The sequence below is a fragment of the Cladophialophora yegresii genome (assembly GCF_000585515.1).
Source record: "Cladophialophora yegresii CBS 114405 chromosome Unknown aczIN-supercont1.1, whole genome shotgun sequence".
In the NCBI taxonomy this organism is placed as follows: Eukaryota; Fungi; Ascomycota; class Eurotiomycetes; order Chaetothyriales; family Herpotrichiellaceae; genus Cladophialophora; species Cladophialophora yegresii.
In genome coordinates this window covers 4,651,949-4,667,344 of record NW_006913045.1, presented here as the reverse complement: position 1 = coordinate 4,667,344, position 15,396 = coordinate 4,651,949, and the positions used below count along the sequence as shown (strand labels likewise).

Sequence of the window (15,396 nt, the reverse complement as noted above, 5' to 3'; positions counted from 1 at the left end):
CTACCTGTAACCCCACCACACTTTTGGTGCCAGGCTCCGGCAGATGACAGCCGTCAAGAGACGAGCATGCCGTCAACCCTCCAAAGATGCTTACATGCGGGTATGATCCTCCCGACATGTCTTGCATTCCAGTACACTCCAGTACAGTGGTGAGCGGCGCTTACTGCGTCTTCGTCGGGCCCGAGGCCGATTTTATCGAAGCCGCTGCTCACCTAAGGCACGTCCTCGATCACATCTGGTGGGGAAGAATTCCATTACTGTGTACTTCATGAACGGCCCGGTACCGGTATGACGACCCCTCAGTAATGCTGTGTTTAGTAATGCTGTGGACGTCGCAACCATGTGTCGATTTCGGGCGCCAGCCTCTTCTCGAGGAACATCATGTTGGGCAAGACACTGATCACACTGCAGTGAGCTCGTGAATCACAGTCTGTTCTGGTAAGGTTCGAGTCATGGTTGACCCTCCACCATTTTCCATTCGTTCCGCTGTCGGATTCAAGAGGCATACACTTTACGTGCCTATATCCAGGCTTTTGATCTCACTCAAGCACAGCAGCCCAAACATCGCGTTCAAAAGTTTGTGCTTGCGGCAACATCCACGAGCAGGTCTGTCGTCCTTCGGAGCTCGCTGATCTTTCTATCCACCACCTTCCAGCAGTCAGGCCCAATGATGACTCGCAACAGACTCTCTTTCTTGATGAGCTCACCAACTTTACCCTCTCCCGTGGCTGCCTCGAACATGATTTTAGCGGCCTTGGCCGGGCTTCCCATTGCAGTGGTGGACAGTCTGGTGACATGATCGAGTCTGGCACTCACAGGATGGTTGCCTGTATACTCCTCTGAGGGCACTATCTGCTTGCTCACGTTGGACTTGCCAAAGTCAGTCCTGAACGCCCCAGGCACAATGATCAGCACGCGAATCCCAAACTGCGCGACCTCCTGACTGCACGATTCGGAAGCTGCTTCTAGCGCGGCTTTGCTTGCTGCGTACACACCACAGGCAAGGCCCGCGGCGACACCCTGGGCGCTAGAGACGTTCATGATCACGCCTGATCTTCGTTTTCTCATCCCTGGCAGCACGGCTTGCATGATTCTCAGGGGGCCAAGGAAATTGACCTGCATCTGATATACAGTGTCCGCAGATGGTATATCTTCTAAAGCTCCGAGCACGCTCATACCAGCATTGTTGACGAGTATGTCGATTCGGCCGAACAAAGACTCTGCAAGCTGCACTGTCTTGGTGAGTTGTTCTTCTGGCTGCGTCGTGTCGAGGGCGACCCATTTGCCGCCGCTCTTCTCGACTTCAGACACCAACTCTGGCGTCTTGGATGGATTGCGAGAGGTTGCAATGACGGTGTGGCCTTGTGCCATTGCATAACGGGTGAGCGCAAGCCCTAGCCCTGCGCTTGAGCCGGTGATGAACCACACTAGCGCTTTGAAAGTGGCGGGCATTGTTGCAGGAAAGTCACCTAGCTGTCAACGAAGATGAACCTGACGAAATGCGGCCGAGCTCACAATGCTATAGCCAGGGAAGGCCGCATATCTGTTACTACTTTAATATCACGAGGTATTCACTTCGTTTGCACCGAAGCTTTGGAGGTTCCTAGCTAGATTGATCAGCTCGGACATAGACTCGGATTTTGCATGCCAGCAGTCAGAGCTCAGAAGTGAACAATATGAGGATAGAAGCTTGGTCTTACTAGGCCAGCCAGCACCATCCGGGTCTGGCTGCACATAGTGACCGTAGTTAAGGTGGACTTTTATTCTTTATGTCCGACACTCTTTGGACGCTTCAGGCCTGAGATCTTGCCCAGATGAATGGGTGTCTTTTCCCTTAGAGGGCTTTCTCGACAATTTACCCGGGTGCTTCTGGTGAATACACGACAGGGAAGCCTTGATCATTATGCTGACCACAACTAGTAGAAGCATGGAGCAGGAAGACCGGCGGATCGGAAGACGGCCTCGGCAAAGTTCGCGCGGTCATTTCAAACCGCAGTCTCGTGATTGGCTGCGAGGTCCACAGCATCATAGACGACCTTGAACGCCACTTGCTCCTCGCTTTCAATTCCACCACCACCACCGTCTTTGAGCGACCACTCCCCACGCTCCGCATCGACCCTGCTACCGCTACAGCTCCAGTGCTGCTCCGACAACCGCCATGGCAGCTCTTCGCACAGCGTTGCGCCTGGCTGCGCCGACACGAGCTGCACTCCGACCTTCCTTCGCCGCACGATCGTATGCCACCGTGACGAAAGAAAGCGCCTACGATCTCAGCGCCAGCCGGCCTCCTATTAACGAATCGAAGACCAGCACCGTGCAAGAACCGAGACCTGACAAGGATGCGAAGATCAAGACATTCCACGTTTACAGGTGGAACCCTGACGAGCCGACCTCGAAGCCTCGGATGCAAAGCTATACCTTGGACTTGAACAAGACCGGTCCCATGATGCTGGATGCGCTGATTCGGATCAAGAACGAGGTGGATCCTACGCTGACATTTCGCCGAAGCTGCCGGGAGGGTATCTGTGGTAGCTGTGCCATGAATATCGATGGCGTCAACACTCTGGCTTGCCTGTGTAAGTATCGAGTTCGGCGATGCCAGCACCGGCGTTTGAATTAACATGATGGACAGGCCGCATTCCCACAGACACAGCCAAGGAATCTCGAATTTATCCCTTGCCGCACACATATGTCGTGAAGGACCTGGTCCCCGATTTGACGCAGTTCTACAAGCAATATAAATCGATCAAGCCCTTCTTGCAAAGAGACACGAAGTCACCAGATGTGAGTGGCTAATACAGCCGTGTGATGGCGTCGAGAATCTGCTAATACGTTTGCAGGGCAAGGAGAACCGACAATCACCAGCCGACCGAAAGAAGTTGGATGGTCTCTACGAATGCATTCTGTGCGCTTGTTGCTCAACCTCCTGCCCGTCATACTGGTGGAACAGTGACCAGTACCTTGGACCCGCCATTCTCCTCCAATCGTATCGCTGGCTCGCTGATTCTCGGGACGAGCGCAAGGCTGAGCGCAAGGAGGCATTGGAGAACAGCATGAGCTTGTACCGATGCCATACCATTTTGAACTGTTCAAGAACATGCCCGAAGGGATTGAACCCGGCAAAGGCTATTGCTGAGATCAAGAAGAGCATGGCTTTTGCTTCATGAGCGGGTTGTTTTGACGGGCTGGGCCGATTTATGTGGTCTTTCACGCACAGTGCTATTGTCAGATAGCAGACTGCTGTACATATACATCCAAACGCCTGAAGCTTACGAGCCGAATACGGTGGTCCTCGCCAGAATCATACCTAGGTACGGAATGTTCGGAAACTGTGCGGCATCTGGAAAGCCTTCCCTGCATAAGGGCGATTGCAATACGGTCATTGGTGGACTGCGTTTCCTTATCAACCCGCAGAATGCACCAAGCCACTCGGCCGAAAACATGTCCGTACAAATAGTCTGTACGGAGTAGCACCAATGTCAATGACGCTGAAATCAACAAGCAATAACAAGTCCTCATGGCGCAATTTGGCCCGGGCATTGCGACTTCGTGAGCATCTCGCTCTTAAAATACACGTCCAGCCATGCTGAACGCCAACGGTGGGCAAGCTCCAAGCAGCCTGCGGCTCTGGCTCGACTCCTTCAGTCCTTCGGCCCATCTCTCTTCACGGACGCGTGCGGGGGAACCCATTCCGGTTACTTCGCAGGCGAGGCAGCAACAGTCCCTTGACGATCGACCTTTCTTGCACCTCGACCAGACCACCATAAGAAACAGCCCAAGCGAGGGCAAGGAAGACGGTGATGACACGGTTCTATATCTGGGCTACGGCTCCAATCTGAGTGCCGAGACATTTCGGGGCAAAAGAGGCATCCGGCCGGTCTCGCAGGTCAACGTCGTCGTGCCAACTCTGTCCCTGACCTTCGACCTGCCGGGCATACCGTACACGGAGCCGTGCTTTGGCAACGTGCGACATCGGGACGAAACTCTCCAGTCGGAGGACTACCACAAAGACCACTGGGCCAAGGGCCTCGTGGGCGTGGTGTATGAAGTGACGAAGGAGGACTTTGCCCACATCATTGCAACAGAGGGAGGTGGGTCAGGATACGAGGATGTGCTGGTCGATTGCTACGCCCTGAGCGGCGAACCCAGTCAGGATGTGCCGATGAAGCCCGCGGGACGGCCGTTCAAGGCGCACACGCTGTTCGCGCCGTCGAAGTTGTCGCGGCCGGATCATTCCTATGCGCAGCCCAGCGCGAGGTACCTCAAGTTGATCACCGACGGGGCCACTGAACATGGACTGCCGCTGGAGTATCAGGCATTCTTGCATCAGATTAGGCCGTTCCGTCTGACAACCACGAATCAGAGATTGGGGGCGTTCGTGTTCCTGAGCGTGTGGTCTCCATTCTTGTTGTTCCTTATTGGAGGAGCGGCCTCGGTGTTCTTGCAACCGGACGGCACGTATCCGAAGTGGTTTGCCGAGTTCTTGAACGCCATGTTTAAGGCTTGTTGGGCGAGTTACGACTACTTCTTCAAGGAGCTCTTTGGCGACGGAGAGAGGACGATTGGTGACGACGAAGATGATGACCAGTATGTGAGCAGTGGCTTGGTGCTTGATGAGAAACAGCTCTTGATCGAAAGACGCGGGGACAAGTATGGTGCGGTGAGCACGGCGGAAGAAGTGGTATGACCAAAAACACACGCGGCAAAGATTTTCTGGGTCTATGAAGAAATGAGCCTTTCCATCACGCACTATGTTGCTAAAGTTGGAGTCCGGGTGTATTTGGAATGTGTCAAGAGATTGAGGGTGGTTGAGATAAATATTGTGACATTTGTTAGACTGGTTGATTCTTTTCTCGTCTGGTCTCACTTCTTCTTCACCACCGGGAATCAGCACACCGTTGGTAACCATCTTTTACTGCTTCACCCTTCGCTCAGATGTCCACTTCAAAGAACTCCGCTGGCCACCCGTCACACTTGGAAGGGTCTTTCTCTGCTCTCCTGGAGGACCTTCGAAAGAGCTTCCGCCACCAGGGGACAGTGAGGTAAGCCCCTTGCGACCAGCTCGTTGAAATCGCCCTGCTGACGCACATCCTGCAGTATTCCAAAGGATGTTATTGCGCCCTTTAGGAAACCATTTCGACCCACCGACACCTCGCCTCTTCGTGATCTGGCAAAGCTGCTGGAAAATGGCCGACCCTACAAGAACATCGTTCGGCTTGATTCGCAATCTTTCTATTCGCTCGTGTCAATCGTCTTGCATTTCCCGTACTCTGTGGTGCAGAACAAATTGTTGTATATCTTCATGGTCAGTGGCCCCGTTTGTTCTCTCGAGTCAGGCTTACTCGACCAGGACACCGTTCGACAGTACAAGAATGAGGGCACACTTGCCCCTCTCTTATCTGTCATTCACGGTACCGACCTGACGCCCACCGAGGTCAAGGAGCAAGGCGATTACATCGGAAGGAAGCTCTGTGCTTGCGTACTGCGCCACCTTGTGAGTAGGGAGAAGGAGGCGCAACTGCGTTGGACGGTATGTACTGACCATCCTAGAGGTATCGCCCTACTAACGTTACACAGTTAGCACAGTTCCTCTCCGTCCTAGTTCACTTCAGCTCTGCGGCAAGAGATCACATTGTGGAAATGGCGGAATGGCAAGGATCGGCGATCCAGAATGTGTCTTGCGCTGACATCAACTAGCCCACTTCTGACAACCATCCTCGAGGTAGACCGAAGCCATTTCCTCCGTATACTGGTTGCCGATGTTATCCGCGAGCTGCTCTACAAAGGAGCCGAACGAGTCGTTTTTGGGCAATCTCCAGCGTTGCGCAAGATCGTTGACAATTTCCCATTGTCAGCAGTCGGGGACTCGAAGTGGCTGGGCGAGGTGATCGAATACGTCAGCCAGATCGATGTAGCGGGAGCCTTTGTTGAAGAGTACACTGTTTTTCATTCCTGGTGAGAATCGCGCTGATAATATCGCAGATCTGAGCGAGTTTTCTTTGTCCAACGCCTGGAGGCCGACGGCAATAAGTTCTTCGAGAGTCCCTCTCCATTTGCGGCAACGGTGACGAGTGGGATATCGTTCCTGGTGCCCAAAGCCGTGGACATAGGCATGATAACTTTAGTTTCCGTCCCGGTGACGAAGAACATGTTCATCAATTGCATCGTCTCGGAGTCGGAATCATCGACGATCCTGGAGATTCAATATCCAGGAGATGAAGGTGATCGATTCGTGAACGGAACCAGGAGCGCCATAAACAGCCTGACGATTACCTTCTGCGACGAAGAGGGCGTAGATAGCTTTACACGAACCGTCCAAGACCTACGCAATAACAGGACACCGGGAAGTGCGCACAAATCTCCTGGAACACCTAGGAAGCAGTCATTTGCTTTCATCAATATCAGCTCGGCTTCCGGAGACAACAGTCACAACAAGGGTCGTGCTTTGAATACTACGAGCACTTCCGAGATCGATGGGTCATCTCCTCTGCGCGATATTTCATTGCGTATTCGGCAGAAGAGCGACGCAGCAACTGACGGTCTTTTACAGAAGCAGGCAGCTACAGCTCTTTCCCACCTAGGCGCTGGAGATGGAGAAGATACACCTGCATTGAAGAAAGCCCCAGACTCACGTCAGTTGATCGAACGCTTACGTGCTTCCCAAGAGGAAGCGACAGACTTGCCTCCCAAAGCCGGGTCAGGTTCGAGACGGTCCAACTTGCCTCGCAGTCCACCTAAGGTCGACCCTGGGGAAGGAGCGGTGACAAAGAAGCAGCCGACCCACCATCCTCCAGCCGCCGATGGATCAGCTCGCGGTGCAGCTCCTGCCTCTTCGGAGTCAAAGTCGAAACGCAAGCGCCCTGCTGAACCAGCGAGCAGCTCACTTTCTAATCAAGCGAAGAAGAGATCCAAGGTCGCTGACGCCACAACGCAGGCAAGTGGCAAGACAGACACTCAGATATCTATCCACAAGCAGGAAACACTCAAAGCCACCATGGCTCGACTGACTGGGGCTGGGACAGACGACTCCAAGACCAGCACTGGCACGGCGCAGGCGGGTCTCAAGCGCAGAGCGAACAAAGAATCCGCCACCCTTAAGAGCGAACAGTCTCAGAAACCATCCAAACGTGCCTCCGACGCTGCCAGCTTTGACCTTCCACCTACCGATGACGAGGATGCCCGTCGTGTAAAGAAAGCAAAGACCGGAGCCAACAAGCGTTCGGCCAAAATTGCTGGCAGAGATCGTGAGGAGAAGAAGAAGGGTGCTGTTCAAGTGGTGGCTTCGCCCAAAAACCGCAAGAAGAAGCAGAAAAGCAAGCCGAAGGCCAAGGAGTTTGTAGATAAGAAGTCGCCACCGACTGCAGCCTCAACCCGAGCGAGAAGAGCTCCCAAGACACCCAAGTACATTGAGAACTCAGATGAAAGCGAAGATGAAGTTGCACTCGAAGAGCCTGGCATTGAGGAAGTTGTTGAGGATATACACAAGGACGACAACGCTGAGGAGACAGCCGAAGACTCACTTCCGGTCAGTAAGGAAATACTTTCAGCTGCCGCTGAAGCCTCGCAATTTGAGTTTATGACCCATGTTGAGTCGCGACTTCAAGAAATGGTCGACGGGGAGAGCACTGATGACGAAGCTGGTTCCAGGGACAAGCGTCCTCTGCAAACTTCAGCCAGTGAACAGCCCACGTTGGAAGACAAACCAGCGGTCCAACAGCCTGCAAAACTGCACAACCAAACTGCTTCAGAGAAGGCGCAACCTGTGACGAAGATCATAGCCACGCAGCCTTTCTCGGAGAACAACACCTCAAAGCCAATATCTACTATAGCGCAAGATACGCTCGCAAAGGACGACACGCCTGTGCGGAACTCCGCGGAAGGACGGATCGTCGTGGCAGAGAATCCTTCTTCTTCGACGCTCAGGGAAAAGCAGACCCCTGCAAGGGATAAGCTCACCAAACAGGTCTCTACCCGGCTAGAGGCTACTCCTCAACGCAATCCAAAGCGTCCAAGCGAAAATTCAATTCCACCAGCGAGCGAGAAGTTGCTGCGAAAGACTCCAATCGTGCACTTTGGGCCACAAGGTCCGGCCAACCAGGCTGTGCAAAGCAAGCCTCTTCAGAAAGTAGTTGCTTTCAGAAGCGCGGCGGACAAAAGCTATCGGTCGCCCGAAGCACCACGATCTGGTGGCGATGAAGATATGCAGGTTACTGATCAACGTGCCCAGAAACCGCGAAGTGAAACCCTAGATCCCATCAACCGACTCGATGATACTGAGCAAGATATCCATATCACACATATGGTACAAGACTACCAGCTTCCTCCACAAGACGAGCCTGCCGACGAGACTCAGGTGGAATATGTTGAAGATCCTGTTCAATATTCGACCTCAGAAGGCATGATCAGGTCACCCGAGATCGAAGAGACGCAGCCCCGATCCCCGCAAGACACGGATCTTCCTGGAAACGGAGTTGCCGAGGCAGGAGCGGACGTTGAAGATAGTCTCTCGAGTGTACAGAGTATTGACACAGACGACGCGTCTTTTGCCAACAAATCCTATGATCAAGAAATCTCGGAGTATGTTGCATCTGACGCTGAAGAGGAGGCCAGTAGAGAATCACCACCAGCTCCTGTATGTCAACCATTGTGCAAGCCCGATACCATCACACTTAGGGCAGAGACGCCGCTTCTTGATGACGATGAGCCCGGCCAATGCTATGAGAGAGTCAAGGAACCTGCAGTCTCCCGATCGTCAACTCGGCAGTCTATCGGGCTTACCACCATCTTGGACGAAGAGTACCCTACGGCTCAAAAAGTCATCAATCCGCAGAAGTTTAGACAAGCTCGTCAGTCAGCCACGGTAGACCATGCCAGACGAGCTCAGATCTCGTCCACCGGATCTTCCTCACTCACACCGATACCAAAGCGAGCAGTTATACTTGAGCCGACAAACTATGCAAACATTTGGAAAGAGGCCCAGAGGACCAGCATTGCGTCTGGCATTCTTTCCATGACTTCGATGCAAGCAATACCAGTGAACAAGAGCAGCGACCATCCTATCGCCCTTCGAGACGAGAAGGAACACACCCGACGCGCTCTTCGCCCCTCAAATGCGACCTCGAGAAGCGCACCGCGCGCTGGAGAAACATCGGCAGCAAAGCCACGTACGCTACCCGATTCTACTGCACGTCCGGGACAGGACTCTAGCAGGAAGACAGTCACCTCACCTCCATCCAAGACAGCTCGCTTAATGGCTCCACCTCCCTTACCGATTCTACCCATGAGAGTCACTAGTGAACCTGTTCCTGCTCGCAAATCGTGGCCTGAGTCACACGTCGAGAGAGCCGCGAGAGTCGTCGAAGCAGTAGTAAAAGAGCAAGTCAAACCTACAAATGCAGGGCCTGTCCGAGTGAAGAAGAGACGGACCCTGCCGCTTGGGCCTGAGGAGCAAAATCAGGAATTCGATGTGCCACCCGCCACGCCTGCATCATTCTCTACACGCCTCGAATTACACGCAGATTTGCCAACTCATCAAGCACACGACCGGGAGGACTGGAGATCGGAATATGGGGGTCAAAGGTTCGGCAACGGAAGCATGACGGTAGTAGACGAAGAAGAGTCTGGCCTGGAAGCGCGCTCAGGGATTTGGAGAAGGCCAGAACACAGGCATGGGCCAGATTCTTGCAATGGCATGTCCGAAGCTCCGTCTCCAACTCGCAACTCTCGCGGGACAGAACCCGCTAAGGACAGAGATGTTCTCGTACAGGGGAATGTAATTGCTCGAGGCTCTCAGCGAGCTCTTTTGTCCGCCATTGTCAACATCACCAACGTGGGTACGATGCCCCTCAACCGAATGTTTACTGACCTTTCCGCAGGATGTTTTATTCCGCTTCGGTGAAGAAGAAGACGCCATAAAGGCTAAAGTCGACCAGTACGGTCATGGAGGCAGAGCAATCGTTGAGACTCTGACGGACACCTGGAGGCAGCGACTCGAGCATGAGCAAAAGATACTCTTAGAAGGACTCAAAGCGGAGCAGGAATCCCTGTCAACAGCAGCTTGTCTTCTGACAGAAAAGCATAGTGGTGGAACATGGAGAGGGACCATTGCCGATGGCAGATTGCTTGGCAAGGTACAGAAGAAAGGTGCTCGGCTTGCGGAGCAGATTGAGACGATGATGGAGTAAGTCCGAGGATCGGTCTGAAACACGAAATCCACGATTTCGTGGCTCCTAGAATGCAACCAGGAGAGTATTTTAAGTTTGCGACTGAATGTAACCATAGAGCAGTGTCTGTTCTGGAAGTTGAGACGTAGAGCGAGTCAGATGTTGCTGGAGAAGATGGAGTAGCCTCGGGTGGCCACCACAAGGCCAATATCGGCTTCGCAAGGCTCCATTGCCGATGAGTGACCTTCTATCTCCTGAGGTGGTGTGAGGCTGCGACAAGAAGGAGTGACTTTGGGGAGTATGGAGCAGTGCAGTAGCCGTGTTGAGTACACATGACGTGGAGCTGCTGTGGACAACACTGCTGCTACTCGTGCGAGTACACAGTAACATGAAACATTTAGTCACTGGCCAATCTATAAATAATCCTGGCACCTTCCGTGGCAACCGAGTTGGAGATGGACGCATCCTCATGCCACTGCCAAGGGACTTTTTGAGCTCAGCTTCACACCACTGAACTACTGAGCCTATCGATCGTCCTTACCAAATTGACCCATTACGAGTTACCTCGCATGGCTAAGTCAACGGTCAGCGTCCAGGTACCGATAACCTCACACCTTTATGCCTCAGCCATCCTACGTCAAGTACCGCTCGCTCCATAGCCCGACGGGACAGTAGCATCCAGCTTGCCCAAGCTTTCTGAAAGCTTGACTTCGCCTCAAACCGCCCCTCGTCCCTCGTTTGTACCCATCTCTTCCGTCGTCGTTCAACTCTACCACTCAAACACTTCGCCGGCTGTGCCCACCGCTGGAGAATGAGCTTACCACAAGTACGAATTTGCTCAAGGTCACGCGCTTCGCTTGATGCGAGGCAGTGATGATCGTCGTTGCAACCGGTTGCTCTCTGCCCGCGATATGCAAGGCTCTATCCTCCCGGCACCTCAGCCGGGCATCATATGCTAGTGATGGTTCATGTACAGAGTAACTCTTACCACTCGTGAGTGACTTGTACCTGAGGCTCGCAGGACCCACGTGGGTACCATGGTACTGCAGATCCAGGCAAAGTACAGTTCAGTACACTGACCGCATACCTTGCACGGTGTGCATATAATGTCTTGACGACGGCTCATCTCTGAGTGCTCACTCACTCACCCACTTGCCTTGTGTTGATATCTCTCGTTTCTCACTTAGCAAGCTCACCAATCTTGCACACTGACTGACGTTGGAACTTGAGCCTGCCCTCCTAAGGACCTATCTCCCACTGCTTAACGCAAGTCACAACAAATCCGAGTCAAGCCGCCTCACGGAGTATATATCCTGCTATCTCACACAGCGCTGACAATGGTCGCCTCCTCGCTCTTCGCGGCCGTTGTCTCCCTCTTCGCCCTCGGTGCCAGCGCAGCCCCAAAGGCCCTCCAACCCCGTCAAAGTGGCGCAGACCTCATCGGCCTGTACATCGACACCACCGCCTTCGACACAACCTACCTGCAGACCTCGCACGTCTCCTACGCCAACACCTCCGCCTACATAGGCCAGATCAAGTACCAATCGTACGCGGAGCCCTTGGTCGTCAGCGCCTTCACCGCCACCGACTCCTCATCAAACGGCGTCTCCTTCCTCTCCATCCACCAGAGCCCGACGGGATTTCAGAACATGTACATCATCCCCGAAGAGACTCAGCCCGTAGGTTTCAGCGTGCCCCACGGCAGCGCGCCCCAGGGCGTCAGCACAACGCGGTTCTCTTTCGGTGCTGACGGCGCGTTACTCCATGAGGGTGTCAACAACTTTTATGCCTGTCAGAATGCGGAACAGGCGGCGATGAATAGCTTTCAGATTTGGTGGTTCGGGGCGGGGCAGCCGAATGGGGTGGGGTGTAAGGGGCCGGTTAGGATCGTTGCGGGCGATGCGTGCGCGAGGACTTGAGCGGGTGCATGGTGTGTATCTAGGCGAGGGCAGGGCGAGTGTTGAGCGAAGCATGAAGCACGAAGCGGGGGTAGTGATTTGAATATCAAGTGTCAGGCATTGGACATTGGACATTGAGCATCAGCATCAGGCATTGGATATTGGACATCAGGGAGCACGAAGCATGGAGCATTGATGAAGTACCTTCTGCACAACCTGAACTCCTTGATGTGTACTGCATAACAACGTCTGTGTACTAGATCCTGTGTACAGCATACTCTGGGGTCGTGTGGTGCCCGAGAGTATTCCGGCAGCAGGAGTCCCAAATTGCAGCATACATATCTGAGTGATCAGTTCTTACCCGAAGACTCCGTGGCAGAGAAATTGCTGTGATGCGTGCTTCGATCTTTAGCCTGATAGACACAGACGCGCCCAATAGGTACAAGTGACATCGCAGGAAGAACATGTTTCGGTTTGAACATGTGTATGTGGATAGATTGACCGACCGAGCACTGCAAGGCTTGGCACTTGCAGAAGCACTCGTGCGTAATTAAGTCATGAGCACATTGTTTTCGAATCTATCATGACCTCGTCGCAGCGGCCCAGGCCAGTCCGTGCATTCCATGTTGGTATTATGAACTACCTATGTACCACTGTGGTCCAGGGCTGTCCGCACATCCCGTCCCATGTATCGGAGGGGGCCCTTCGTTCTCGGATCTAGGCCAGCCCGCACATCCCTTCGGAGAGAGCCCTCGGTCTCGAACCTAAAAATGGTTCCCCGTGGCCGCCTGTGCCAGCAACTTCTCGGGTATATCCACTTTCTGCTCGGTACAATTGCCCTCCCTGTCCACCAACACGGCATGGTTCTTCTCAATGACATTCCACTCTTCAATTTTGTAAGTGGTCGGCTCGCTTGCCACAATCACGTGTTTGCCATGCTCCGCCGCGCTCTTACTCGGGTTTGGGTTATCGACCCCGGCGTCGGGATGGTCCGGGTATTTCCTGTTCAGCGTCACGCCTGCGCTGGTGCTGTAGTACAATGACGGAGGGTTCTCGATCGCGTGGTTGCGCAGGCGCACGGAAATAAGTTGTTGTCCGTCCGTGCAGCATACATTCAGGGAACAGGCTTGCACGTTTTGCGGGCCCAAGGTGGACTGCTGGAGCGCGATGATCTGGTGGAAGGACGTGATGAGTGCGTCCAGCATCTCAGCGGGGCTATATTGTCGTTCCCAGCTCGCGGGGCCGCCGCCGCCGCCGACGTCCTTGGTCAGATTCGTCATGTACAGTGCCGCCAGGTGTTCCGAGTCCGTCGTGCCGTGGATGTTCTCGTACGCCGACTTTTCGATCAGATCGAGCATGGGCCGGCGGATGTCGGCGAAGTGGCTGATCAGCCCGTTGTGCATGATCGTGTGCCGCCCGAATGTGAATGGGTGGTTGTTTATGGCCGCGACGCCGGTCCCCGTTGCGGCTCTGATGTGCGCAAAGAGGCCCTTCGTCGCGGTGCCGGCGCAGATGCTGTGGAAGTTTGCGTCGTTGTTCGGCGGCTGAGCGTTCTTGTAGACGACTGGGCGGCTGCCTTCGATGTCGGTGATGAAGCCTGAGCGGGATGGCGTGTACCAGACCATGCCGAAGCCGTCGACATTGAACAGGCGGTTTCGCAACGTGATTTCTTGCTTGGTCGTCTGTTCCCCGGGTACATGAGAGAAGAGCTTCGGAAGGTAGTGATCGTGAACTTGCTTGGACAGGGAGTGTTGCGGAGTGATGAGTACGTCTTCGAGGAGACAGGGCTCGGTAGGCGAAACGTAGGCGAACCAGCGGCACATTTTGGGCGCGTTTCCAGCTGTGGTGAATAAGTGAGTAGTCAGTGCGAACAGAGGTGACGGGGACTGGGCTTTTGTTAGGTAGGAGTATCACGGCACGGTAGATGGCTAGGCTGTTCGGAGTGAAAAGCTGAAGTGTTAGTGATGAAAAGGTGAGGACGAAGTGACCGGAACAGCTGGGATGTCATGAGCTCCGCACATTTTTCGAGAACAAGTCATGATGCTCGCCCACCTTGAGCTTCCCTTTCAGGGCGGCCTGTGGCACCACATGCGGTTCTGAAGCTGGTAACAGGTCGAACTGGGAATAAAGACGGGATGCAGGAACATCATCAAATCGACATCCGGGTCCAACGTAATCGTTGACAAGCCTTTGAGGCCTTCGAATGATCGACGTCATCAGGCTAAGCTTTGACCAAGCCCATGTACCAAACCACGTTGCCAGCTTAATTTAATTTTTGGAATTTTCCCCTCAAATTTTCTTAGGCCTTGCACAAGCGGTTCGAGTCCTCACAGGATGGTCCTCGCAATAAGTGTTGCGCTTGACGACGTTCCCAAGTGTTTCCCATCCGACATTCCTGGGGGAAACATCCTCTTGTTTGACTACTAAACCAATCTGTCTCACCACGAGGATGAAAGACTGATGAGCCCCCTTCGCATCAGCAATGCGAGGCCGATCACGATCCCATGTCTTGACCATCGTCACAGATATCACAGGCCGTCATTTGAACTCGGCGGCACGCCTTCGCTACAACCTCAACTGTGAAGAAATGCTTACCTGCGTAAAGAGGTCTGCATAGTATCTGCATAGTATCCGCTCTTGGTACGACGATATTGCACGGTGGAAGAGCCTAGAACGACTCTTCGCGGACGATAATATGCAGCATTTGCCAAGAACAGCTAACGTCGATGATAGAACAATCTCGTCCCTCACGACGTCGACGGATAGCTTACCTTTCCCCACGGACGATGGAATTTGCCCGAGTGACGATATCGTATACTTTCACAATGCCTCTGTTCAAGATGTTGGGCGCATCCCCGCTGTGTGGTGTACAAACGAAGGTACGCTAAAGCAACTCATGCGATCCGAGTCGTCCTGTCGAGGGCGTTGTTTGAGACAATGCACCTCACAGATCCTCATCGCACTATTCTCACAGCTGATAGCATGGTTTCCGCGTCTCGTTTAATCATGCAATCTCGGGCGAGGGAGTCTACGCCTACTCTTTTCGTACGAACCTTGATTCAACAGACTGAATTGAGGCCTTCAACATCTGTTTTGACAAGTCCATCCTTCTCCGAGGAGGCCGCAGTGATCTAGCGTTCCCCATTCATCTGTCAGCAGTCCCGGTCGGGCGAATTTGGCTTACTGAATGCCAAGGTACTGTGCAATGCTGCCTCTGGTGTATACCCCATGCCCTAGCGGATCAATCAAACCTGCCATGATGATGGACTCCCACGAACTTGACCCGATACCGAGCAGTCGCTACTGCGTGCCAAAAGAATGATTCCATAATCCAC

At 53.6% G+C, this 15,396-nt stretch overlaps 7 protein-coding genes across 7 annotated transcripts; 5 read left to right on the top strand and 2 right to left on the bottom strand.

Annotated features, from left to right (window-relative positions):
* Window positions 1-570: 570 nt before the first annotated feature.
* On the bottom strand, window positions 571-1,452 carry A1O7_01680 (uncharacterized protein; the record flags this gene model as incomplete). Its single annotated transcript, XM_007755716.1, has 1 exon — window positions 571-1,452. The coding sequence occupies one exon, from the start codon at window positions 1,450-1,452 to the stop codon at window positions 571-573; it is 882 nt and encodes a 293-aa protein (XP_007753906.1).
* Window positions 1,453-2,158: 706 nt separating this feature from the next.
* On the top strand, window positions 2,159-3,167 carry A1O7_01679 (succinate dehydrogenase [ubiquinone] iron-sulfur subunit, mitochondrial; the record flags this gene model as incomplete). Its single annotated transcript, XM_007755715.1, has 3 exons — window positions 2,159-2,576; window positions 2,633-2,784; window positions 2,841-3,167. The coding sequence occupies 3 exons, from the start codon at window positions 2,159-2,161 to the stop codon at window positions 3,165-3,167; spliced, it is 897 nt and encodes a 298-aa protein (XP_007753905.1).
* A 416-nt stretch (window positions 3,168-3,583) lies between these two features.
* A1O7_01678 (uncharacterized protein) lies at window positions 3,584-4,687 on the top strand (the record flags this gene model as incomplete). The annotated part of the gene is made up of 1 exon (XM_007755714.1): window positions 3,584-4,687. The coding sequence occupies one exon, from the start codon at window positions 3,584-3,586 to the stop codon at window positions 4,685-4,687; it is 1,104 nt and encodes a 367-aa protein (XP_007753904.1).
* Window positions 4,688-4,935: 248 nt separating this feature from the next.
* A1O7_01677 (uncharacterized protein) lies at window positions 4,936-5,697 on the top strand (the record flags this gene model as incomplete). The annotated part of the gene is made up of 3 exons (XM_007755713.1): window positions 4,936-5,042; window positions 5,098-5,530; window positions 5,578-5,697. The coding sequence occupies 3 exons, from the start codon at window positions 4,936-4,938 to the stop codon at window positions 5,695-5,697; spliced, it is 660 nt and encodes a 219-aa protein (XP_007753903.1).
* Window positions 5,698-6,148: 451 nt separating this feature from the next.
* Window positions 6,149-10,184, top strand: A1O7_01676 (uncharacterized protein; the record flags this gene model as incomplete). Its single annotated transcript, XM_007755712.1, has 2 exons — window positions 6,149-9,829; window positions 9,876-10,184. The coding sequence occupies 2 exons, from the start codon at window positions 6,149-6,151 to the stop codon at window positions 10,182-10,184; spliced, it is 3,990 nt and encodes a 1,329-aa protein (XP_007753902.1).
* Window positions 10,185-11,500: 1,316 nt separating this feature from the next.
* Window positions 11,501-12,082, top strand: A1O7_01675 (uncharacterized protein; the record flags this gene model as incomplete). The annotated part of the gene is made up of 1 exon (XM_007755711.1): window positions 11,501-12,082. The coding sequence occupies one exon, from the start codon at window positions 11,501-11,503 to the stop codon at window positions 12,080-12,082; it is 582 nt and encodes a 193-aa protein (XP_007753901.1).
* Window positions 12,083-12,825: 743 nt separating this feature from the next.
* On the bottom strand, window positions 12,826-13,884 carry A1O7_01674 (uncharacterized protein; the record flags this gene model as incomplete). The annotated part of the gene is made up of 1 exon (XM_007755710.1): window positions 12,826-13,884. One exon carries the CDS (start codon window positions 13,882-13,884, stop codon window positions 12,826-12,828), a length of 1,059 nt encoding a protein of 352 aa, XP_007753900.1.
* Window positions 13,885-15,396: the final 1,512 nt, after the last annotated feature.